The following is a 24288-nucleotide window of genomic DNA, read 5'->3' as shown; positions in this document are numbered from 1 at the left end:
ATCAAAAGGGACAAACTATCCCTGGAAAGAAAGTTCAGACACTTCACAAGTAAAGAATCTACAGGGATCTAGAAATCAGAGACTTCTCCAGACAATCAGTATCAGAAGACAGCAAAGCAATACTTATAGCATCCTGAAAGAAGGAAAGATTCCAGAACCTTCTACCTGCCCAGAGGAAAGGTGACAGACACGTGATTAAGGTGCAAGACCTCAGGGAAGGCAGCACCCACGATCCTTTCATGGGGGACAGAATAAAGCACTTGATGGCAAAACCCAACCAGCCAAGAAACAAATGCAATCAAGAGCTGGGGAACACAGCAAGCCACAGCCAAGCCGTGGCCATGGTGGTACACACGGAACCGAGACCAAAGAACGCTGGGAAGTAGGATTATAGAACTAAATACAGAATAGGTCTCACCATATGTAAGAACGGAGATGTGAACTAGGGCAGAGGAGCTGAGAGGCGGTAGATAAGATGGCCGACTGTGTCCACAACTGAAACACTGAAAACCACCAGTGACACTTATGCTGAGAATATATATGTTATTTCTCAAGAAAAATAAGAATGACACCCTATCTTTGTGGTTTTCATAATCTTTTTCCTTAACTTTGAAGGAATATTTCAAGAAATAATGTATCTTATTGTAAAAAAATAAAATTCACTTGAAGTTTGACAATTCCTTCAGTTTCATTATTCTTTTCCTCTGATCTCTATAAGGAAGATTGAATTCAACGTATTTCAAACTAGGCTGCTATGTGATAAAGTTAAATCCTCATAAAGCATTAATCCTATTTTTGTAAAACTATTTCAATTTTAGAATGGCATTCACTGAATATTCACAATGGATAGCTTGGTGTTGAAATTTAGGAGGATTTTTAAAAAAAACTCATTTATACTTTTATATATACTTTACATAATAAACTTTTTTCCCCATAAACAAATTTCCTGTTCTTTCAAAGATGACCAAGACAGTTATATAAGAAAGTTAAAATGATAAATTTTAAAAGGGTATAAAAATGTATGCAAGAGTATGATGCCAAATATATGTATTTTTTAAAAGTATACACACATGTATACCAGAAAAGAGGCAAAATGTGCCATAATTTTAATAATGCTTCAGGGATTAGGGATAGATTTCTCTGTCAAAATCTGAAATGAAATTAGAATTAAAAAAATGTATAAAATCATGAATAGTTTTGCTGCTTCAGTCAAAAGTTCCTTTCCAATTACCACAAGTAGTAATAAAAGCCCCAAATAATAAAGGGTTAGGCTTAAGAAGAGTTTAGAGTCTGTCTGCCTACCTGGGGCAAGGAGGTATTTCCCGCAGCTTAGGGTAAACAAAGATCATGTAACTGTCAACAGATTACGTCATTAAAACTGATGACAGTGTTAACACAAGCGAAGACAAACCCACCCTGCTTTCCCTGCATGTGCAGAATCTTTAGGACAGAAAGGCCACCCCCTGAGGCGTGAAGTGTGGCCATGGAGGTTCGTGGAAGACCATCTGCCCTGCTAGCACACAGACTTCATCTCAGAGAGCTCCTCCCTGCACCCCCCCCCCCCCCCGGTTGGCACATCCCCGTGGCCTCCCCGCACACGAATGCAAGCCACGTACCGAACCTGGTTCTCCAGGAAGTGCATGTACCGGTAAAGCAGGGTGTAGGACGGAGACAGGATGCCCACAGACTTCATTCGGGCGCCGCGCTCCAGCTCACTCTCCACAGGCATGTTGGCGAAGCAGGCCAGGCCGAAGAAGGGCCCCTTTCGGAAATAGCTAGAACGGATCCAGTGCGTAGCGCGGCTCACAATCAGAGAGAAATTTTGTTCAGCTTTGTTTTTTTAATTTGAGACGCAGTCCCGAGGAAAACTAGTAACGGTGTCCAGGGCCTGAAGATGGATTTTTAGAACCACAGGGGAACACTGGTCCAGGCCACTCAAACCCACAGACGAGACAACCGAGGCGCAAGGAGATTATGGGATGTGCCAAGGGTCAGCCCACGGAATCCAGGACCTGACCTTGGCAAGCCTGCTGCTCAGCCGCCCAGACCATGAACATACCCTTCTCCTCTCCTGCAACACAAGCCATGATAGGGAACCAGAACAAAGATTTCTCTTCAGACCCGTCTGGAATGGTACTGTTTTATGAGCATAAACCACGTTGGTTTCTTCCCTCACTTCCTGAGTCCCTGATACTTTTAATAGGGCGAGGACCAGAGCTGTCACTTTATTCCTTCCCCTTTCTCACACTTGTCCTGGTGGCAGCCCAGCGAGAAGATTCAAGCTACCTCGTTCGGCCCTACCCTGATGTTCTAGCCGTCTGTCCTCCTCACGTGGATCTTAATTACACAGCACTATAAACCGGCCTTACTAAAAGCTGGAATTTCAAGTTTTGGCACAAAAATGTCTTAAGGTAACCCAAACTGAACTGAAAGTCCGTTCTTTCAATAAAGCCAAACCTTAAGCGAGGTCTAGTATTTTCCTAAAAGGAGAGAGAACCTCTGATGGTTCTTAACTTTTAGGGGTCATGAAACCCATTGAGAACCTAATGAAAGCTGGGGACCTCCTTGCTAGAAAAGGGATATAAACACAAAACTACATGTATATTTCCTGGGCATTTCCACACACCTTTGGAAGCCTCCCTGAGGAGAGCCCTCACGCTCTAGGTAAAGTATGAGAGAAGAGGAAATGATACAGAGAAGATTTACATTCTGAAATACTTACATGAAGTCAGACTGAATTTTATGGGACCCACTGGCCATAGACTTGAACTCAACACCTTCAAGGTCAATATCTTGAGGTAGGCACCATTCCACCATGTTCCCTGCAGGGGGGAAGGGAGGAATCTAAGTTAAAAGAAACAAAGTCATTCAAAGAAGAGGGCCTTGGGCAGGAGCTGAGGGCATATGGCTGCCCAATACATGCGTTTCTGATTCGGCCACCAAGACGCTCAAGTGGGTCATCTCATCCACCACCTGCACGCTGGCCGAGTTCCCCGGTTACTCCAAAGCGCCAGGAGACCGGCCTTAAAGGAGCCTTCCATCTCCACCTTGAGATGAGCACAGTCTCCTGTCTAGCAAGGATATATGGTCTTTGGTGATGTCATTCTGCTTAATTACTTCCAAACCTCCTTCCTTTCACAGGCTCACTTCCAAGGGCGTGTTTTTACCCTCTCTCCCCATTTCCTTTCCTTAACCCCTGCCCCCGGCCCCAAGATCTTGCTCCATCTTGTCCTTCTACAGCTACTGACTTTGACAAACCTCAAAGTCTGTATTTTGATTCACATTTTCATTGACCTCTTTGTGGCATTTGAGAATTCCTCAAAAATTTGTTTTCCTTGATTCCAATGATAAACTACTACAGTTCTTTTCCTACTTCTCTGATCTAGGTAGCTGTTTCCTTCCCCAACTCTTTCTCCTCTCTCCCCAGGTGAGGCCCATATCCTAGGTTCAGCCATCCGTTCTTTGCTTCCAGAACCTTGGGGCTCATTCACTCGTCATTAATTACTGAGTTTCTACTGAGCTAGATGTTGGAGCTACAAAGTCAACTAAGACATAGCCCCTGACCTCAAAGAGATTAGAGTCCAGGGATAAACAAGGAGACCAGATGATTACACTTCCAGGGGATAAACGCCATGATAGAGGAGAACGTGGGATTTTAGAATGAAGCAGGCATGAGCATCCATCAGATTGAGGGAATCAGAGATATGCGCAATTAACAGCGTTATCCAGAGACTTGACAGAGCACCGTGGAATATTTCCTACTATTTTCTTGCATATTCAAAAATTTTCAAAATAGAAATACTAAGCTATGTGTGAGATTTCACTTTTATTTTTTTCCTAACAGCTTTACTGAGATACAATTCACATACCGTACAGTTTACTCAAAGCAAACAATTCAAGGGAGAGTTGTGTAATCATCACATTTTCGACTTTCTCCCATTTTTAAGTATGATGAAACAACGAGACATTGGAACTTGCTTCGTCACCCCTAACCAGCTGAGCGGGTGCCCTGCAGGGGCTGTCAGGAGCTGAGGGGCCTGGCCTGGCCTCCCTGCATGAGGCTAGACCGGTCACCTGGCGGTGGATAGTGCAGCAGTTAAACACGCACCTGAGCTTGGTTAGACTTGTCTTCAAGGCTTGGTTTTGTTACAAGCTGTGTGACCTTTGGTAAAAACCTCTTGGAGTCTTGGTTTCCCCATTGCAACATGAGGGCAATTCAGTAAGCGAGGAGGCTGACTCACCTGTAAGATCGCTCCCAGCTACTTAATTCCCAACTTCAGTGAAGGGAGAAACATAATTAAAAATAAATTCCTGAGTATCCAGTACCAGAGGGATCCGAATTCCCTGAAGACAGAGGCTTGCACGCTTCCCTTGTGCTGAGCACCTGGCAGAGGCCTCGGCGTTCCTCAGCGACTGGCCTTGGCCAGGTGGGAGAGAAATGCGTGCAATGACCCTTCCAAAGGCGGAGAAGGGTGGGAAAAGTTTGGGGTGCGGGGGGCAGCGGAAGCAGCAGGCCTTGGGATGGTCTGCCTGGGAGTGGACGGCGGCCCTGTGAGTATAACCGGGGTGGCAGGGATTGCGGGGTTTTCTTTTAGAACAAACTTCGTAGGCATGGGAAATGCCATCAGGAATGCAGCCAACAGCACTTGCGGATCATTGCTTGGCCCATCAGCGAGGTCGCGAATCCAGTCTCCAAACATGGCAGACAGCACAGAGGGTTACCCAATCCCATATTCACAGCCTAAGAGCTTTCAAATAGTTTACTTTCAAGAGAGGAAGCATGAATCTAATTGTGAGCTAAAACAAAAAGCATGGAAAGGGAAATGAATATTTTATAAAACAGGCGAGAAGGATGTTGTGTCTGGGTTAACGATAAGAAAAAGCACAGCACACTCCGAAAGAGGGGTGAACTTGGGGATAAAGGTATTCCCATATTTTCCCCTTACCATCCAGGCCTACTGTCTCCAGAGTTCAGTGGCTTTCTGCCTGTGGAGTGCCTCAGGACCCCCAGGGAACTTAAGAAGGTACCAGGGCTGACCCCAGATATACGGGATCATGGTCCCTACCTCGTGCCATGTGGGCGAGTCTGCTGGTGAGCTCCTGCTTCGGCCTCTGTGTACACGGCCCTGACCCTTCACGATGGCAGCAGATGGCCAGCCTAGGAAGGGACAGCCTGGGACAGAGCTGCGATGCCCCTCAGGTAGACTCTGTCCTCCTCCCTCACGGAACCTGCTTCCTCTCCCCGAGCTAACTGCGTCTCTTTCCTCCAAGCCGGCTGGTCCGTGACTGGTTAAAACTTTAACTGACCTCAACTTTTTTACTGGAAGCTAAGTACAGAAGAGCACACAAGTCTTAACTATCCGGCTCAGTGACTCTTCCCAACAGGCACAGAGCTGTGTAACCAAGCACCCAGCTCAAGCAGAACAGCCTCTGCACATCAGAAGCCTCTCTCCACGGGAACTGTTATCTTGACCTCTAACACTGTAAATTAGCTTGGCTGCTTTGCAATGTATATGGACACAATCATAGTTTGTACTCTTTTGTGTCTTCTTTTGCACAATACTTTTTTTGCAAGATTCATTCATGTTGATACACAAAAGCAATCGTCTGTTCATTTACTCCTTCCATCCTGCGCATGGAACACAGTGGCTATTTAACTGCTGATGCACTTTTAGCTTATTTCCAATTTGAAGCTATTACAAACAGACCACTGTAAAATTTCCTATGCTTGTCATCGGGTCAACACACGTGTGGCGGCTTTGTTAGGCGTCAAGCTGGCTGGGCTGAGCCACGCTGCTCAGAATTCCCTTCCTTGTATGTTTCCCGGTGAGACAGGCAATGCGGAAAGGAAGCGGTACGCATATCGTATTCACTCAGACGGCTGGTACAGAAGCGTCGGGCACCTCACGTGCATCGTGGCTCATCTGCAGGCCACCTCGACTGGGCGCGGGCAGCGAGGTGGCAGCCAAGCCTGTAAATGCTGGACCCACCCCTGGATCCTCTCTCACCTTCTCGGACTCCTAAGCCAGGTGTGTGCTTAGCTCCGTAACGAAGGGCATCAGCTTCATCGGGACACTCACATCATTAAAGCTGGAGGCAGACTGACCTGGGTTCCTGTACGTCCTCATGAGCGTCAGCTTCTCTCCATCTTCCCAACCATACTCTCTTCTTCCATGACTGCCCACCTGGTAGAGTTCAAGCTCCATCATCAGGTGGAAAGAAAGCAGCTTCACACAGACTGTCTAGCCAGCTCCCACAACTGGGTAAGACCAAATTCTTGCAATAAATCCCTTCAGACATCTTCTAGTGGTTCTGTTTCTTTGATTAAACTTTGACTGACATAATATGCACACATTTCTGTTGACTACATTCCTAGGAGTAGAACTACTGTAAAAATGTCTGCATCACTGCAAACTAAGAAACCTTTAATAATTCCCAAAGCAGTGTTTCCCAAAGCTTATGCTAATAGGGTTTCTGTGAAAAAGAAAACAATTTTTTTTTTAAGATTTTATTTATTTATTTGAGAGAGAGAGAACGAGAGACAGAGAGCATGAGAAGGAGGAAGGTCAGAGGGAGAAGCAGACTCCCTGCTGAGCAGGGAGCCCGATGTGGGACTCGATCCCAGGACTCCAGGATCATGACCTGAGCCGAAGGCAGTCGCTTAACCAACTGAGCCACCCAGGCGCCCAGAAAACAAATTTTTAAAAAGAGATTTCGGCCAAATTATCTCAGGTTAAACAAGGACAGACACATTACTGCAGAACTTCTCAGAGGCTTTAATACGTTACTCTGCATTGTGAATTTCTATGAGACCTTAATGTTTCCAAAATTTTTTGCCCAATAAACCTATTTTTAAGGAGCATCCTAAGGGACTAATTTTATAGAAGGCATTTTTTTTTTTTAAAGAAAATATGCTAGTATACAAGGAGATGCAAGTTGACCTCAGTATCCATTCTTCCTTTCTTACAGAGAATAGAATATCCTGTATTTAGCCAGGCACATGGTCTTTCAAATGACAACTCTGTTTCTCAGTACCTTCTTGCATGTAGGTAAGGCTACATGAGTCAGTTCTGGCCAGTGGGATCTGGACAGAAGTGTCTAGTTGCCAAGAAGTACCCCACAGGGAGAGAGTATGCTGCCCCTTCCTCCATCCTGCTGCCTGGGATGTGGTGACAAGCCATCATGAATCTAGGTCCCCAGATGAGCCCATGGATCTGAGCCAGCCTTCCAGCCCTAGGCCAGCTATCTCCTGTTGCATGGAAGAGAAATCGACTCCTATCTTGATGAAGCCGCTGTTCATCTGGGTCCCTGGGATTCACGGCCAATTCCCCGTGTCACTCAATACAACTGACCTGTAGAATGAAGCCCCCATTCCTCAGCCTGGTTCTCAAAGCCACCATCCTTGCTCCTTTGTGCCTGCCCAATCCTTACTGTACAGAAACTCAAAGACTCAGACAGAGGGAAATGACATCCTGGTAGTGACATTCTTAACTTCTAGATGGATGCAAGTCCCTCAGGGGAAAGTTCCATCGGGGGCAGGCTGGCGGATCATGGAATGAACACCTGCTCCAGAACATAGCTCTGGGAATAGTTCTCTTTATCTCGCAGGAAGGATGCTTCTGCTGACACACTCCTTCAACGAAAGGAAAGTAGATGAAGCTACTCTGGTCCTCACCCCAGAAAACATAATTACTGTCTAAGATGTCTATCTCCACAGGAGAAGGGACTCCTTCAAGACAGGAACTGTGCTTGTTTATCTTCAGATCCTAACACAGCACACTGCTTAGCCCAGGACAGGATGAGTATTAAAAATAATAATAAAGAGGCGCCTGGGTGGCTCAGTCGTTGGGCGTCTGCCTTCGGCTCAGGTCATGATCCCAGGGTCCTGGGATCCGGCCCCGCATCGGGCTCCCTGCTCGGTGGGAAGCCTGCTTCTTCCTCTCCCACTCCCCCTGCTTGTGTTCCCTCTCTCGCTGTGTCTCTGTCAAATAAATAAATAAAATCTTTAAAAAATAATAATTAAAAAAAAGAAAAAACAGCTTTATTGTGGACAGGCATTTTTTAAAAAAGCTAATCGACGAATTAATGTTAATCACCTTAGGGGTAATGATATTGTGGTCATGTAAGAAAATGTCCTTCTTCCTAGGACGTTTATACTCAAGAATTTAGGTGTAAAGTATCATCGTGTCTGCATTTGCTTTCAAATGGCTCAGGGGGGGAAAAAAAGTATTTCTGTATATAGTCAGTTCTGATATGATGCTTGCTGAATTAGTGAGATATTAGAGAACAATCTGAGCATAGGGAATTTCACATTTCCTTATGCTATAGATCCAATGCAATTTCAGTCAAAATCCCAACAAGTTATTTGTGGAAATTGAAAAGTTAATTCTAAAGTTCATATGGAAAGGCAAAGGCCCCAAATAATCAACACAATACTGAAGAAAAAGTCAGGAGGACTGACACTACCCAATTCCAAGACTTAGTATAAAAACTACAGTAATCAAGACAGTGATTAGGGGTGCCTGGGTGGCTCAGTTGGTTGGGCAACTGCCTTCGGCTCGGGTCGTGATCCTGGAGTTCCAGGATCGAGTCCCGCGTCGGGCTCCCTGCTTAGCGGGGAGTCTGCTTCTCCCTCTGACCCTCACCCCTCTCATGCTCTCTGTCATTCTCTCTCTCTCTCTCTCAAAAATAAACAGATTCTTTAAAAAAAAAAAAAAAAAAAAAAGACAGTGATTAGACAAGATTAGACAAACAGATCAAGGGAACAGAATACAGAGCCCAGAAATAGACCCATGCAAATACAGTCAGCTGATCTTTGCCAAAGGAGCAAAAGCAATACAATGGAGAAAGGATAATCTTTTCAACAATGGACGTCCACAGGCAAAAAAACAATCTAGATACAGACCTTATACCTTTCACAAAAATTAATTCTATATGAATAGTATACCTAATTGCAAAATACAAAATTATAAAACTTCTGGAAAGTAACATAGGAGAAAATCTAAGTGACCCTGTGTTTAGCAATGAGTTTTTACATATAATACCAGGAGTACAATCCATGAAGAAAAAAATTGATAAGTTGTACTTCATTAAAATTTAGAACTTCTGATCTGTGGAAGACACCATTAAGAGAATAAAAACAAGCCACAGACTGAGTGAAAATATTTGTAAAAACATACTTGATAAAGGCTTAAATCCAAAATATCCAAAGAGCTCCTAAAACACAACATTAAGAAAATATAGGGCGCCTGGGTGGCTCAGTTGGTTAAGCGACTGCCTTCGGCTCAGGTCATGATCCTGGAGTCCCTGGATCGAGTCCCACATCGGGCTCCCTACTCGGCAGGGAGTCTGCTTCTCCCTCTGACCCTCCCCCCTCTCATGCTCTCTATCTCATTCTCTCTCTCAAATAAATAAATAAAATCTTTAAAAAAAAAATTAAAAAAGAAAAAGAAAATATAAACACCCAATTTACACATATATACGTATATATACGTGACTCCTGATCTCGAGGTCATGAGTTCAGCCCCACACTGGGGGTAGAGATTACATAAAAAAAATAAAAAAATAAAATCTTTAAAAATATAGATATATTAAAAAAATAAAAATAAAAAATGGATGAAAGATTGGAACAGTCATCACACCAAGATATACAGATGGCAAATTAGCATAAGAAAAACATGCTCAAGGGGCGCCTGGGTGGCTCAGTCGTTAAGCGTCTGCCTTCGGCTCAGGTCATGATCCCAGAGTCCTGGGATCGAGCCCCGCATCAGGCTCCCTGCTCAGCGGGAAGCCTGCTTCTCCCTCTTCCACTCCCCCTGCTTGTGTTCCCTCTCTCACTGTGTCTCTGTCAAATAAATAAAATCTTAAAAAAAAATGCTCAAAATTATATGTCATCAGAGAATTCCAAATCAAAACAACAAGATTCTACTGCACACCTATTAGAACGGTCAAAATCCCAAACACTGAAAGCACCAAATGCTAACAAGGATGGATAGCAATGGGAAATCTCATTCATTGCTGGTGGGAATGCAAAATGGTACAACCACTTTGGAGGACAGTTTGGCAGTTTCTTACAAAACTAAACATTCTTCCCACACAATCAGGCAATCACACTCCTTCACAGTTATCGAATGAGTGAAAGCTTATGTCCACAAAAAGCCTGCACATGAATGCTTATAGCAGCTTTATTTATAATTACCCCAAAATGGAAGCAACCAAGGTGTCCTTCAATAGGTGAATGGATAAACAAACTGTGGGACATCCAGACAATAAAATACTATTTAGAAATAATGAGCTATCAAGCCACAAAGACATGAAGGCACCTTAAGTGCATATTACTAAGTGAAAGAAGCCAGTCTGAAAAGGCTACATACTACGTAATTCCAACTTTGTGACATTCTGGAGAGAGACAGTAAAAAGATCAGTGAATAAGGAAGGATGAACAGGTGGAGCACCGAGGATTTTCAAGGCAGTAAAACTATTTCTGTATGATACTGTTACGGTGGATACATAACATTGTGCATTTTTCAAACCCACAGACTATACAACACAAAGAGTAAACCCTAATGTAGACTATGGGCTTTAGTTAACAATTTATCAATATTGGTTCATCAATTGTAACAAACATCTCACAGGAATGCTAGATGTTAATAATACAGGAAACTGTGTGGGAAGGTGGTATAGGAACTCTTACTTTCTGCTCAGTTTTCCTGTAAATCTGAAACTGGTCTAAAAAAAAAGTTAAATTTAAAAAATAAATAGATGAATTTACCAATCCTAGGGTAATTAACCTAGGTTATGATATTATGGTTATATAGGAAAATGGCGTTATTCTAAGGAGATTTTTCCTGAAGTATTCAGAAATGAAATGGCACGCCTGGAACTTATTGTCAAATAGTTCAGCAGAAAAAGATAAGCATACCTATCTACATAGTCAGTTCTGCTACAATGCTGGCTGAATTTGTTCCAAAGCATTTGATACATTAGGGGACAATTTGATCACAGGGGATTTCCTGTTTGCTGATTCGTGATTTTGATCACAAGGGTCACAACGTGAATGCTGAAAACAGCACCCAGCTGAAATGAGCCGCACAGAAATACACAAAATGCACCCCCCTCCACACCTCAAGCACTCACGCGTTACCCGAGTTCACCGTTAGGAGCTGCACCTGTCATTTCTAGGGTCACTACTGTCCATCAAATGTCACACAGCCCTGCTTCCACGTCACTATAAATCACAAGCTCAATCCTTCCGACAACCACCTTCATACGCAAAGTCAGGCCTTAAGGTAAAGTGCCATACTTTGAGTATATATTTCTTAACTAGTTACGGTATGTAAAATTGTCCTACCATTTGTATTTGGTTCCCATCTTTTTTTAAACTTGTCACTGACAGTTTCTGAGTGCTGTGCCCTGACCCCATCTTCTTCATAAACCATGTGACTTTTGCAGCAAGTCTTAACAGCACAGTGATTTTTTAGGAATGCATGTTTCACATCATAGCGGAGCTGTGTGAGGATGAAGCAAATACGGCAGAGTTGTCCACAAATGGGGGTGGACTCTAAGTTTTCATTGCACTATTCCTCCAACTTTTCTGAGGTTTAAAAAATTTCAACACACAAATTGGGGAACACAATGTAAATAATAGGGATGTGAAAAAACGGAAGGTAAGCAGAAAGGACTTTGCAAAAGCAAAATATAATGGAGGCAATGTGCAATAAGTAATATCGAAAATAACGAGGCACCATGGCTAAAGGTCATGCTTAACAGAAATATTATACTAATTGCAAAAAATTGGAAACCAGCTTACATATACAACTTGTAGAGGCTTAAAGGAAAGTGATTCTGCAAAACTAAAATCATGTGGCGAGCCCAGAAGGATTCGACAGAGAGGGCTCATCTGAGGGGTCATCAATCAAAGAGAAAGGAGTCAACGATGACAAGTGCCTTTCCCCCTCTTTCTCTCCTTCCTCCCTCCTCTTGGCCACCCGTGGACCCACCTCGAGGCCCTGCCTCGCAGCTAGCTGCAAAGACAACTTATAGGGAAGGGCCACATGGGGCCAAGTGCATTATGTACATCCAGCCAGCCATTCAATAAATATTGGCAGAGCAGAACTTGGCAGCAAGTGCCAGGGGCTGGGCTCACACAAAGGAAAATATGTCCCTGTTGAAAGGCACCTGGACTGCCCAGCTTATTGGGCGGGCAGCTCGGTCACCCACGGGGAGCCAGAGGGCAAGGCTGAGGCTGGCTGTGGTCACACAGATGGTGTGAACCTGCCACTCGCTGTTCTGCGGGTCAGCCCGGCAGCTGTGTGTGCGCCGGGCGCCTCCCAGGGCTGATGCCTGACAGCTCCTGAGCTCGCTGAGCCATACGCTGTCCCATCCCCGACAGCCAGGACTGCCTCAACCTTCTTTCTGCTTCTGTGCAGCCTCTGGGAGAGCGGACCTCAGTGCTGCTCCTGCTGCCTGCTAGGAAGTTCAGCTCAAAGTATTTCGTGATCCAATCAAGAAATGGGCAGAAGACATGAACAGACATTTTTCCAGAGAAGACATCCAAATGGCCAACAGACAAATGAAAAAGTGCTCAACATCACTCGGCATCAGGGAAATCCAAATCAAAGCCTCAATGAGAGACCACCTCACACCAGTCAGAATGGCTAAAAATTAACAAGTCAGGAAACGACAGATGTTGGTGGGGATGCAGAGAAAGGGGAACCCTCCTACGCTATTGGTGGGAATGCAAGCTGGTGCAGCCACTCTGGAAAACAGTATGGAGGTTCCTCAAAAAGTTGAAAATAGAGCTACCCTACGACCCAGCAATTGCACTACTGGGTATTTACCCCAAAGATACAAATGTAGGGATCTGAAGGGGTATGTGCACCCCGATGTTTATAGCAGCAATGTCCACAATAGCCAAACTATGGAAAGAGCCAAGATGTCCATCAACAGATTAATGGATAAAGAAGATGTGGTATATATATACAATGGAATATTATGCAGCCATCAAAAGGAATGAAATCTTGCCATTTGCAACGATGTGGATGGAACTAGAGGGTATTATGCTGAGCGAAATAAGTCAATCAGAGAAAGACATGTATCATATGATCTCACTAATATGAGGAATTCTTAATCTCAGGAAACAAATGGAGGGTTGCTGGAGTGGTGGGGGGTGGGAGGGATGGGGTGGCTGGGTGATGGACACTGGGGAGGGTATGTGCTATGGTGAGTGCTGTGAATTGTGTAAGACTGTTGAATCACAGACCTGTACCTCTGAAAAAAATAATACGTTATATGTTAAAAAAGAAGAAGAAAATAGTAGGAAGGGAAAAATGAAGGGGGGGGAATCGGAGGGGGAGACAAACCATGAGAGACTATGGACTCTGAGAAACAAACTGAGGGTTCTAGAGGGGAGGGGGTGGGATGATGGGTTAGCCTGGTGATGGGTATTGAAGAGGACACGTTCTGCATGGAACACTGGGTGTTATATGCAAACAATGAATCATGGAACACTACATCAAAAACTAATGATATAATGGTGTTTACCATAATAAAAAAATGGCTTTCAAAAAAAAAAAAAAAAAAAGGATTTCGAGTAGACAGAGCAAGGATCTTAACCAAAATGATCGCTAAGGGGAAACATGTGACTTCCCTTCCTCCTCCTCCCTCCTATTTGCGTGGTTCCCAATCACGAATTTCCTCTTGAACACAGGGGAAGGGAAGGAAAAATAAGATGAAAACAGAGAGGGAGGCAAACCCTAAGAGACTCTTAACTCTCGGAAACAACCAGAGTTGCTGGAGGGGAGGTGGCTGAGGGATGGGGTAACTGGGTGATGTGATGAGCCCTGGGTGTTCTAGGCAACTGATGAATCACTGACCTCTACCTCTGAAACTAATAATACACTCTATGTTAATTCAGTTGAATTTAAATTAAAAAAAAAATTTCCTCTTGAGGTCTTCACATCAGAAACAGTGGCTGTGTCAGCTCATGGTCCTGTTACAGCTCCTTCTGACCTCAAGACGGAGCTTTGCACCCCTCTTTCCTCCCCAAAATATTTTTTTTTTTTACTCGGTCCATCAGCTTCTTTTCATCAGCATACACACCTCCGCAAATTCCGGTCAGGAAGTAAAATGGAATCTTGTCTCTGGAAGAAAGGCAAGAATCCAGGGGTACTTGTAGTCCCAACAGCCCATTCCCCTCATTTCCTTAGGAGGCCACCAAATGCCAGAGAAGGAAGAAACCTCAAAAGACTCCAAACACCAGAAAAGGAAACAGCCTCTATTGACTTTCGGTCTTAAATGGTTTTAAAACCACCTGGGATGAGAGTATGCGCCAAGCAAAGGAAGAGTCAGTATAAAGAAACTTAAGGCAGGAAGAAATCAATCCTGGTGATTTCAAGTCAGCCCTAGGCCAATCCATGGCTGAATTCCAATGAATTAATTTTAGGTAGAAAAAACTGTACCATTTCATAGGCCCTGTATCATGTTACCGTGGGCAGCGGGGTGCGGTGGGAGGGCAGGCCCCTGAGACCCAGTTCGTCGCTGAGCTCTGCTCTCTCTGCTCCAGGACTTCAAATGGCTTAACGGCTCAGTGCATCTGCTTTTCTCACCATGACAGGGATGAGCAGTGCTGGAAGGATCAGAGGCCAGGTCCCTGAAAACCCCCAGCCCAGCTCCCGGCCACAGCGGGCCCCCCGTAACTGGTAGCCACGATGACTCCCACTCCTGCTTTACTCTCATCTCCTAAGAGAAGAAACAGAATTCACAGCCGATGGCCACAAACGGACTTCTCCCTGAAAACCACAAGCAGGTTGCATCACCAGTAGCCGGGGAAGATTCTGCCAATGTGGGATGAATGAAATGAACCACAACTGTATTCCACCGATATCTGAGGGAGCTACTGAGAAAGGATGTGGCCCGGATAATCATTCTAAGGCCCTCCTGGTTGACCGACCACACCGGCCCTCTCTTCGCCCTTCGAGCTGGCTATTCTCAGGACTGCTCTTTGCATCACAAAATTATGTTCCCAATCTTCCATTCTCATTCTGCTTTGTCGCTTCCCCAGCCATGGCTGGAGCCGTTTACTGTCCGCGCAAGTCAGGCGACCCCGACGGTGCTCCAGGCTTGTGCCTAGGCTACCACACCTAACCCGAATCTGCCGCGTCCCCCTCATCTCCACTGCGTAGAAGAAAATGCTTGGATTGTGTGGACTTCATGGGGAATATATGGAGGTTAAAATTAGCGTGAGTGATCTTAAATACACTCATGTGACATAAACAGGAGCACTGAGACAGAATTAAACAGGTGTTGAGCTGGAGCGGTTGAGGGAGGAACAGGTAGTAAGTAATTCATTTCTCATCAGGAAGAACAAAGGGAAAAGAGGGATCTTAAAAAACCTCAGCTCTCCTCCTCTCAGGCTTCCCCAGTGGCCCAAGGCAAACACACAATGCATAGGAATTCCCCCCAGGCTCCCCACGAAATAACTCGGTGTGTGTGTGGCCCAGGGGCGGGGAGTGGATGTAGCCTCTTAAAGTGGATTTCTTATCAAGAAACACTCCAGTGATTCACTGGCGTCAGACGTTGTGTACAAAGCCTTATCCCCTGCAGGCCCACACACCAGAGGGCAGAAAAAAAGTAAGAAAATTTTACTAGAAACTCAAAGAACAAAATACAAATGAAAAATCTGGGCTTGAATCATGGGTTGAACACAATGAAAAAACAAGATTCTGGCTGCCAAACCTCTCCCACCTGCCTCGCATAGTTAGCATCTGGGCCTGGTTTCAATAGCAGCTTTGTAGCCCAGATGGCCAGCACGGCCATCCTAAGGGCTCCCTGCTCCAGGGACAGACTGAATGAGGGGGAGAGGGGGGAGAGGGGGGAGAAGGGGGAGAGGGGGGAGAGGGGGGAGAGGGGGGAGAGGGGGGGAGAGGGGGGAGAGGGGGGAGAGGGGGGAGAGGGGGGAGAGGGGGGAGAGGGGGGAGAGGGGGGAGAGGGGGCCTTACTTACTCATCCTTGGTCTGCTTGCTCATGGATGAGCCTCTCCTTCACTTGAACCCGAAGTTCCTAGTCCTCATATCATTTATAGATTGGCCAGCATAATTTTCAAGCCATGAATCCAAAGAAAATCCTATTCTTTATGCCTTTACCCTCTTCTCTGATTCTTTCTACAGATGCCTAACCGAAAACCTAGTGTCTCATTGCCATATCCCAGACTAGGAATCACGAGGCATAGTCCTGCCGGCCGCGTGCACACCCGCCCACACTCCAACAGGGACCCACTCCTCCCTCCCACCCTCTCTTCAACCCCTTTCACCGCAAGGACCACGCCCACCCCACAGATGCAGCACAGCTGTGCCTTCTCTCCTACATCTCTCGCCCTCTTGGGTGCACAGCTGCCAAGAGTTACACATGCCAGGTGGGAAGCTCAATGAAATTGCCACGGGGCCGGGCAGTAAATGACTGGGTAGGTCTGGCAAGAAGGGAGGAGCTCCTAGGGAAGGAAACGGGACACAGGTGCAAGAAACATGGGGGAGTGGAGAGGTAAGCAGGCAAGAGAAAATCCAGACAATTTCTCCCACCTGAGAAGTTCTGTGATACGTCCTGATTTTTGTAAAGAAGCCAGTATTCGCTTTACTATTTTTGGTATGACAGGCTAAGGAAGGGCAAAAGTCTTGGTGGACCCAGGTTACTAGCACTGCGCTCTAAGTAACCGAGCCACCTGGCCACTCCTGGTGGACCAAGAGTAAACAGTAACCAGATCTGCCTCGGTAGCAGAGTCAGGAGGGCACTGAACTAAAACCAGGAGACGTGGCCTGGTCCCGTGGTGTCTCCAGCTCACTGGGCAACGGAGGGCTGGCCTCTCAGTTCTCCAGACCATGACTCCCTCACCCATCACACAAGGGACAGCGCAGGAGCTCTGAGTCCTGGTGCTACCCTTGGAGGATCCGGAAACCTCAGGAGCATTCATTCCAACCTCCACTTCGGGAGATGTACCAAGTAATTTTCACTTTATAGAGGTACTATCAGTATTTCTATAAGATGCCAAGTAGCATCTTGGACGGCGATAGATGACAAAAGACAGGTAAGTTAATGGCCAAGTAAATGGGCAGGGTTAACAACAGCTTTCCAAAAAAACAAAAACCCACCAAAGTGAAACACAATTCTCTTCCCTGTCCTCTCCCCCTGCTCCTTCCCTTCCTCTCTACTCCCCAGACACAGTAATGATAAAAAAAAATTGGGGGACAGAGGTTCAGGCAATGCAGTACACTAGAAAGACAACTGGACTTAAAGCCAAGGGTGGATTGGCTAGTTAATATTTTCAAATTACTTACTCATCCTTGGTCTGCTTGCTCATGGATGAACTGGGGATAAATGATGCTCACAATTACATGAAACACCACTGAGAGTAAATGCCTGCACAGAGCGTCTAGCAATCAGTTACAATCCATTCTTTCCACACTAACCTTAATTTGAAAACCGTTCCACAGACCCACCCTTGTGTGTATGTGCATCACGCCATCACATGTACACACAAATATTCCATATACACAAACCCAGCCAACCGATGGTCACAGCTGGGACTGACAAAGCAGTGGAAGGGTCCCAGCTCTGCTGTGCTCTTCCATTTTATCAACTCCATCTGTGGTTAGTGCAGGATTTTTCTTTTCTCCTTCCTCTCCCTACACTCTGCTGCCAGAGCTACCGCTGCCGAATCAGACCCTGTTAGTGTTCCCTTGCTGTTTCTTCTAGTTATCCTTCAGCGTTTCCCAGAATGAGTCTCACGCCTGCATCTATTTACTGATAGGTGATGGGGTGGGGCCTAAGGAATATTATTAGTTACAAAGTATCTGTTTTTGTCTAGCAATAAGGATTACTTTGGTCAAGGGCGCCTGGGTGGCTCAGATGGTTAAGCGTCTGCCTTCGGCTCAGGTCATGATCCCAAGGTCCTGGGATCGAGTCCCGCATTGGGCTCCCCGCTCCTTGGGAGAGTGCTTCTCCCTCTGCACCCCCCCCCCGGGTCTCTCATGAATAAATAAATAAAATCTTAAAAAAATAAAATAAATAAAGGATTACTTTGGTCAAAAGAGTAATCTTTCAAATTATTGGTATCTGGGAGTCCCAATCACACCAGACGACCAGTCTCACTGCTTTGAAGAATTCTTAATCTCAGGAAACAAACTGAGGGTTGCTGGAGTGGGGGGTGGGGTGGGAGGGACGGGGTGACTGGGTGATAGACACTGGGGAGGGTATGTGCTCTGGTAAGCGCTGTGAATTGTGCAAGACTGTTGAATCTCAGATCTGTACCTCTGAAACAAATAATGCAATATATGTTAAGAAAAAAAAGGAGGAGGGGAAGAATGAAGGGGGGAAATCGGAGTGGTAGACGAACCATGAGACGATGGACTCTGAAAAACAAACTGAGGGTTCTAGAGGGGAGGTGGGTGGGAGGATGGGTTGGCCTGGTGGTGGGTATTGAGGGCACGTTCTGCATGGAGCACTGGGTGTTATGCACAAACAATGAATCATGGAACACTACATCTAAAACTAATGATGTGGGGCGCCTGGGTGGCTCAGTCGTTAAGCGTCTGCCTTCGGCTCAGGTCATGATCTCAGGGTCCTGGGATCGAGCCCCACATCAGGCTCCTCGCTCCGCGGGAGGCCTGCTTCTCCCTCTCACACTCCCCTTGCTTGTGTTCCCTCTCTCGCTCGCTCTCTCTGTCAAATAAATAAATAAATAAAATCTTTAAAAAAAATAAAATAAAATAAAACTAATGATGTAATGTATGGGGATTAACATAACAATAAAAAAGAAAAAAAAAAACAGTAGAAAATACCAGTATGTACTATGTGTAGAAGGGGGTTAGTATTACCTCATAAAACTTCAGTTAAGTGTGAGTGCACTGACCGTGATATGAAATTAATCTCCAACAGTGGGTCACAGTCAAAAAAGTATGAAAGCCACAGGGACAAGGAACAGAAAGGAGTCAGAAAGGCCTAGTCCCTCCACCTGTTGGCACGATTTCTTTCTGAGTCGTGCTGGTTTATAATCCCTGGCCCTAGTTCAGTGACCCGGCCAGGAAACTGTGTCTTCTGCCATCTGAAGATCCCAACCCTTCCCCTCCCATCCCTTGGCAACCCAGCCGGTTCTTCAGAACCATCCTTGGAGGACCAGGAGGAAGCAGCTCTTTTCCTTCACTAAGAGGCACTCCACATTCCAGGACTCCGTTGGGGAGTTAGGGTGAGAAAGAAACACCTGGGTTTCCTAAAACCCCAGACCCTGGACTACCAGCCCTCCTTCCTTCAGTGCTGAGAGCAGATGCGCTGGGCCTTGAGCCCCCTCACCGACCACCTAAGGCTTTCCGAGAGAGCGTATTTACTCACTTTGAACCCCCATGAAGTCTCTTACCGTTCACTTGGACACTTCCTTCCTGGGTGGCTAAGCCCAAGATTATTTTAGATAACCCTCTGATTCTCCAAATCAACCAGAAAGAGTCTAGTTGAGGAGGCTTCTCCTTTAATCCGTCTCCAGCTTAATCCCCCAGTCCCATCCCTTAATGCTCCCTGCACTAATTCCTCCAAACGATGCTGTCAGAGCAAGTGAACTTGGCCGCTTGGAAAGTTACCGTGCGGGGGTGAGTGATGGGGAGCGAGGGCGGGGAAGCAGAGAACCTGGAAGCTCAATACAATCCGTTGCAGGAGTTCACCTGGGGGGCGTTTCTGCTCTTGAAGGAAAAAACCTTTCAGCCAAGCAAGAAAACAAAAGCCAGCGCGCCCGGGGCCGCAAACAGGATCCTCCCGCACTGGAGAAGTGCAAACAAGGCTATGGGGAGCGGGGCGCGGGGCGCGGAGCGCGGCTCGGCTGGGAGGCCGCGGGACGGGAAGAAGAGGGGTTCGGAGGGCGCAGGGAACAAAGCCCCGCGCCCAGACCTCGCGGGGGCACTCTGCTCGCTCCGAGGGAACCCGGCGGCGGGGTGGGGGGGGGTGCAGGTGTGCGGGTGCGCGCGCAGCGAGCCCCTCCCCCCGCCGCCCCCAAAGCCCGGGGGTGGGCGACCCTCTCCTCGCCCCCCTCCCCCCGGAGCGTCTCTCACCCGAGCGGGGATCGAAGGTGACCACGAACACGGCCACCACCTGGTCCTCCTCCACGTCGCCCAGCTCCAGGCGCCCGGGCTGCAGCAGCACCTCGGAGGCGCCCAGCTCCTCGGGCTCCCGCCTCCTGGGCGGCTCCGCGGCCGGCCGGCCGCCCCCGCCGCGACCCCAGCCCCGGCCTCCAGCCTGCAGCTCCGGGGCCTGCGGCGGGGAGACGGCGGGGCCCTGGGCCCAGCGCAGCAGCGGCGCCGAGTCTCCCCGCTCCACCATGGCGCGGCGAGGAGGAGCCGCGGGCGGCGAGGGGCGGGCGCAGGGGCGGGCTGCGGGCACTCCCCTCGCCGGGCCGGGCCGGGCCGCCGCACCGCCCGAGGCCGCACCTGCCCCGCGCCGCCCCGCCCGCGTCCGCGCTCCGAGGCAGCCGGAGAAGGCGCCCCCCCCCCGCCCCTTCCCGGCCTCGCCGAACTGAGTGCCGGGTTTGGACTCACGGATGCCTGCGGGTGCCCGCGTCCGGGAAACGTCCGGTGGCCTGGACGCGCCTCCTCCACCTGGCTCGGTCCACCTGCGCTGGGCTGAAGGGCGTTCTCACCTAGGATCCCGTCGGAGAACTGTGCATGTGCAGCGTGCATGTGTATACGCCATCACTATTTTTGTGATTCCCCTGGTTATGTGGACCGTGACAGAAATGTGTTACATAATCCTCAAAGCGTGGTTAAAGCTAGCGCGGGGCTGGAAGTGAAGCAAAAGAGGCAGCCAGGCTGTTCTGATGTTATTTGTACTTTGGCCTGGCCTCCTGGAGCTGGGGATTTTGGTGTTTGGCCTGAAGTAGTTGTGTCTCTAATCCAGTCTGCTGTGCCCTTGAACGAGCTGGATAGTGCCCTGCCCTGGCCTTCACTGGACCCTGTCCGGGGCTCCTCCATTTCGGCGACTAAGTCTCCACAGAGGGTGGTGGATGGTCCCTTACCTGCCGCGGTAGGGAGCGGGGAGGTTGAGCTAAATAGATAAACGATGAAAGCAGTCCCCCTTCTTTAGGCTAGCTACCTAAATAGATTGTTATGTCATAGATTTTGGCCTGGAGGTAGCAGGAGCCCTGGGCCGTCACTGACGATCTCCTGGGGAAGATGGGTTAAATTGTATCATCATTGTATCTCTGGCACATAGGGTATGAATCTTCATCAACACCCCCCCCCCCCAGGGGACACCCCGTGCATAAATCCACTGGGTCCTTCTGAGAGCAAGCAGACTGCTGGGCCTTCCTGAACCTTGGACAAATCTGGTGTCTGAACAAGTCTCTCTCCTGGCTTCATGCTTTCTTATATTAATGGCTATTCCTATTATTCCCACCTCCTCTGATTACTTAGCCACCAGATACACTCAAGGGTTGAGGCATTCAAAATAGTATTTCTAAATAATAACGATGGGGTTTCCTAGAAAAATCCTTAGCCAATTTCCAAAGCCATCAGTTTCAGTTCTGACTTGTCTTTCTCCCCCGAGGGACTTCTTTTTCCTGATCTTTTGTATGAACTCCATCCTGAACCCCCAAGTTGAATACCTTCAAGTTGTGTATGTACCAAGAAATAAACTCATAGTCTCTATTCTATATATAGTCATCCTACATATATGTCCTATATATATAATTTGCTATGTAAACAGAAGACTCAAATGTCCCAGGGCGCCTGGGTGGCTCAGTTAAGCGTCTGCCTTCGGCTCAGGTCATGATTCCAGGGTCCTGGGATTGAGCCCCACATCCTGCTCCCTGCTGGGGTGGGGGGGAGCCTGCTTCTCCCTCTCTCTCTGTCTACTCCTCTCCCTGCTTGTGCTCTTTCTCTCTGTGTCAAATAAATAAATCTTTTAAAAAAAAGTCTCAAATGTCCCAACCTTAAACCTAGAGCCTTTCGCAGACTCCGTTTATGGGTTTTAGCTCACCAGCCACCATGTCTATCATCAGATTCCTAGAGCCTTGCACAACAGACATTTGTCAACTAAATAGGTGAATAAAAGTAGAGACTCACACCTCTGTACCACTGGCTACAGTATCTTGCACATAACAGGTGCTCAAAAATTTTAATGATGGTGATGATAGGCCTCTTAACACACATTCACAGTCTGAAAGAGGCTTTATACCTGACCATCAGATTCTTATTCTCTGGATCTACTGAATTTCACAAAATGATAGGAAAGAAACTAAAATTAGCTATTAGAATAGCTCTGCTGGGAAAGGAGTGTGAAGGGCAAGAGGAAATGCAGGGCAGTCACATTCGGAGACCCTAGGATGGAGTTATATTTTAGAATGAGTTCCCCTAGAAGCCCATATATCTAAATTTTAAAATTATTTTATGTTCCCAAATAGTGAATATATCTGCATTATATAAAACATACCTAGGGGCGCCTGGATGGCTCAGTCGGTTAAACATCTGTCTTCGGCTCAGGTCATGATCCCAGGGCCCTGGGATGGAGCCCCGCATCTCACTCCCTGCTCAGCAGGGAGCCTGCTTCTCCCTCTCCCTCTGCCCTCCTCCCCCCTGCCTGTGCTTGCTTGCTCTCTCTCAAATAAATAAAATCTTTAAAAACATATCTACATTATATAAAAATATACTGTATATAAAATACATTATATAAAGTAATTTTGACCTCTAATCTCATCACTGAGTTGGCCACTTAGGATTTTGCTTATCCTGTTTCACCAATTCTAGGGTGCAGCTTTTCACTTGCTAACATCGCTATGGTGACTCCGAATTGCTGCCAGCCCCACTGAGGTCGAGTTCTCACAGAGGAGGTTTGTGTTTGCTTTTGTCAGCCATCTGGAGGCACCACCAACCCGAGACTACTTTGAGTTAAATTCTCTGCTTGAGGTTCTTTGGGCCACACTGGTAGTGGGAATTCAAAATGCAAGGTAGCGTAAACACTGGCTTATAGTTTAGATTCTTGGGTGAGATGTTTTCCTTCTCTCCGGCCAATGAAAATGTAGAGACGAGCATGTTTCCCTGGCCAGCTGCATGTGGGCTATCGTGCTAGACTCCTCATCTGGGGCATTCAAAAATTCTTAGTGGCATGTAAAAATAATGCTACATCTTAAAATAAGTGATATAATTAAAAGTTTTCTGTTTATGTTGACATCATACCATATGTCAGTTTTGTATTCTTTTTTTCCATAGCCTCTGACTGCAAACATTTTCCCATCCTATTAGGAACTTCATATATGCATCATTTTAATGGTTCCCATTGTATGTATGTTTGAAAATTTACTTAACCATTCTCTCCTTGTTGGACGATCAAGCCCTTCCTCTTTTTGTTATGCCTAAAGTGTTGGCCAAATTTCACTCTGAACTAACACTACCCATTATATGCCAAGCCCTGCACACAGTACTGGGGCAGCTACGAAGAAGGCCGACATCCATTCTCATCAGGCTTAGAGCCTAGCAGGGAAGGCAGCTATCAGGCAAGGAATGAAATCTGGAAGGAGGGGTGACAGGGCAGGTGTAATTGGCTATTCGGGTTGTTGATTTACGGCAGAGTGCCAGAGGGGGCAATGCTGGGTTAAAATATATTCGTGTTTTTAAGGTTTTTGATAATCTTGCCAAATTGTTGATTCACTGTAGTATAAGGACATCAATTTCGTTTCACTCTTGCCCCGGTTAGATATTGCCATTTAAAATATTTTTTTGCCAATTTGTCAGATGAACATGGCGCTTTGTTTTTAAATTAATGTTTTGTGACTGCATCTAATCATGGTTTCAAAGTCTATGTGGGTGATTTGTGGTTGTTCTTTCTGCTCCTGATGCCTTCTGCTTGCTTATCTGCTGGTGTCTTCATGCTCTTGTTTTCTATTTACATGAGTTCTTTATACAATAAGAATATTAATCTTTTGTCTGGCATAATTTTTGTTAATCTTAGTTCCAATTTATTGTACGGTTTCAATGCTGCTTAATTGCTTTATGAAATTTAAAAGTTTGAAATCTTAAGTCGTCAAACTTACCCATTCTTTTTGTGATTTTTTTTTTTAAAGATTTTATTTATTTATTTGAGAGAGAGAATGAGAGACAGAGAGCACGAGAGGGAAGAGGGCAGAGGGAGAAGCAGACCCCCTGCCGAGCAGGGAGCCCGATGTGGGACTCGATCCCGGGACTCCAGGATCATGACCCGAGCCGAAGGCAGTTGCTTAACCAACTGAGCCACCCAGGCGCCCCATTCTTTTTGTGATTTCTTATG

At 46.6% G+C, this 24288-nt stretch overlaps 1 protein-coding gene across 7 annotated transcripts in view; it reads right to left on the bottom strand.

The window, feature by feature from the left end:
* The window catches only part of DENND11 (DENN domain containing 11), a 44166-nt gene extending 23495 nt beyond the window's left edge, over window positions 1–20671 (bottom strand). For 5 of the 7 annotated variants that reach the window (XR_006788684.3, XR_008505222.2, XM_045864157.3 and 2 more), the window contains exons 1-3: window positions 20085–20361; window positions 2723–2822; window positions 1617–1775 (exon numbers count right to left, since the gene is read on the bottom strand). Coding sequence is in view for 5 of the 7 variants with exons in the window: in XM_045864157.3 (XP_045720113.1) it covers window positions 1617–1775; window positions 2723–2822; window positions 20085–20352 (527 nt within the window). In the remaining 2 variants the exon portion in view is untranslated. Of the gene's footprint in view, window positions 1–1616; window positions 1776–2722; window positions 2823–6106; window positions 6391–20084; window positions 20362–20567 lie in introns of those variants that run through there. The other 2 variants (XM_054505168.2, XM_045864159.3) reach the window with 2 other exon arrangements.
* Between the last annotated feature and the right edge of the window lie 3617 nt (window positions 20672–24288).

Source organism: Mirounga angustirostris, unplaced genomic scaffold, assembly GCF_029215605.1.
Source record: "Mirounga angustirostris isolate CCGP_5_RB_7025 unplaced genomic scaffold, mMirAng1.0.hap1 SCAF_12, whole genome shotgun sequence".
Lineage (NCBI taxonomy): Eukaryota > Metazoa > Chordata > Mammalia > Carnivora > Phocidae > Mirounga > Mirounga angustirostris.
Note: the sequence above shows the minus strand (reverse complement) of the source record. Positions and strands in the feature narration are given on the sequence as shown.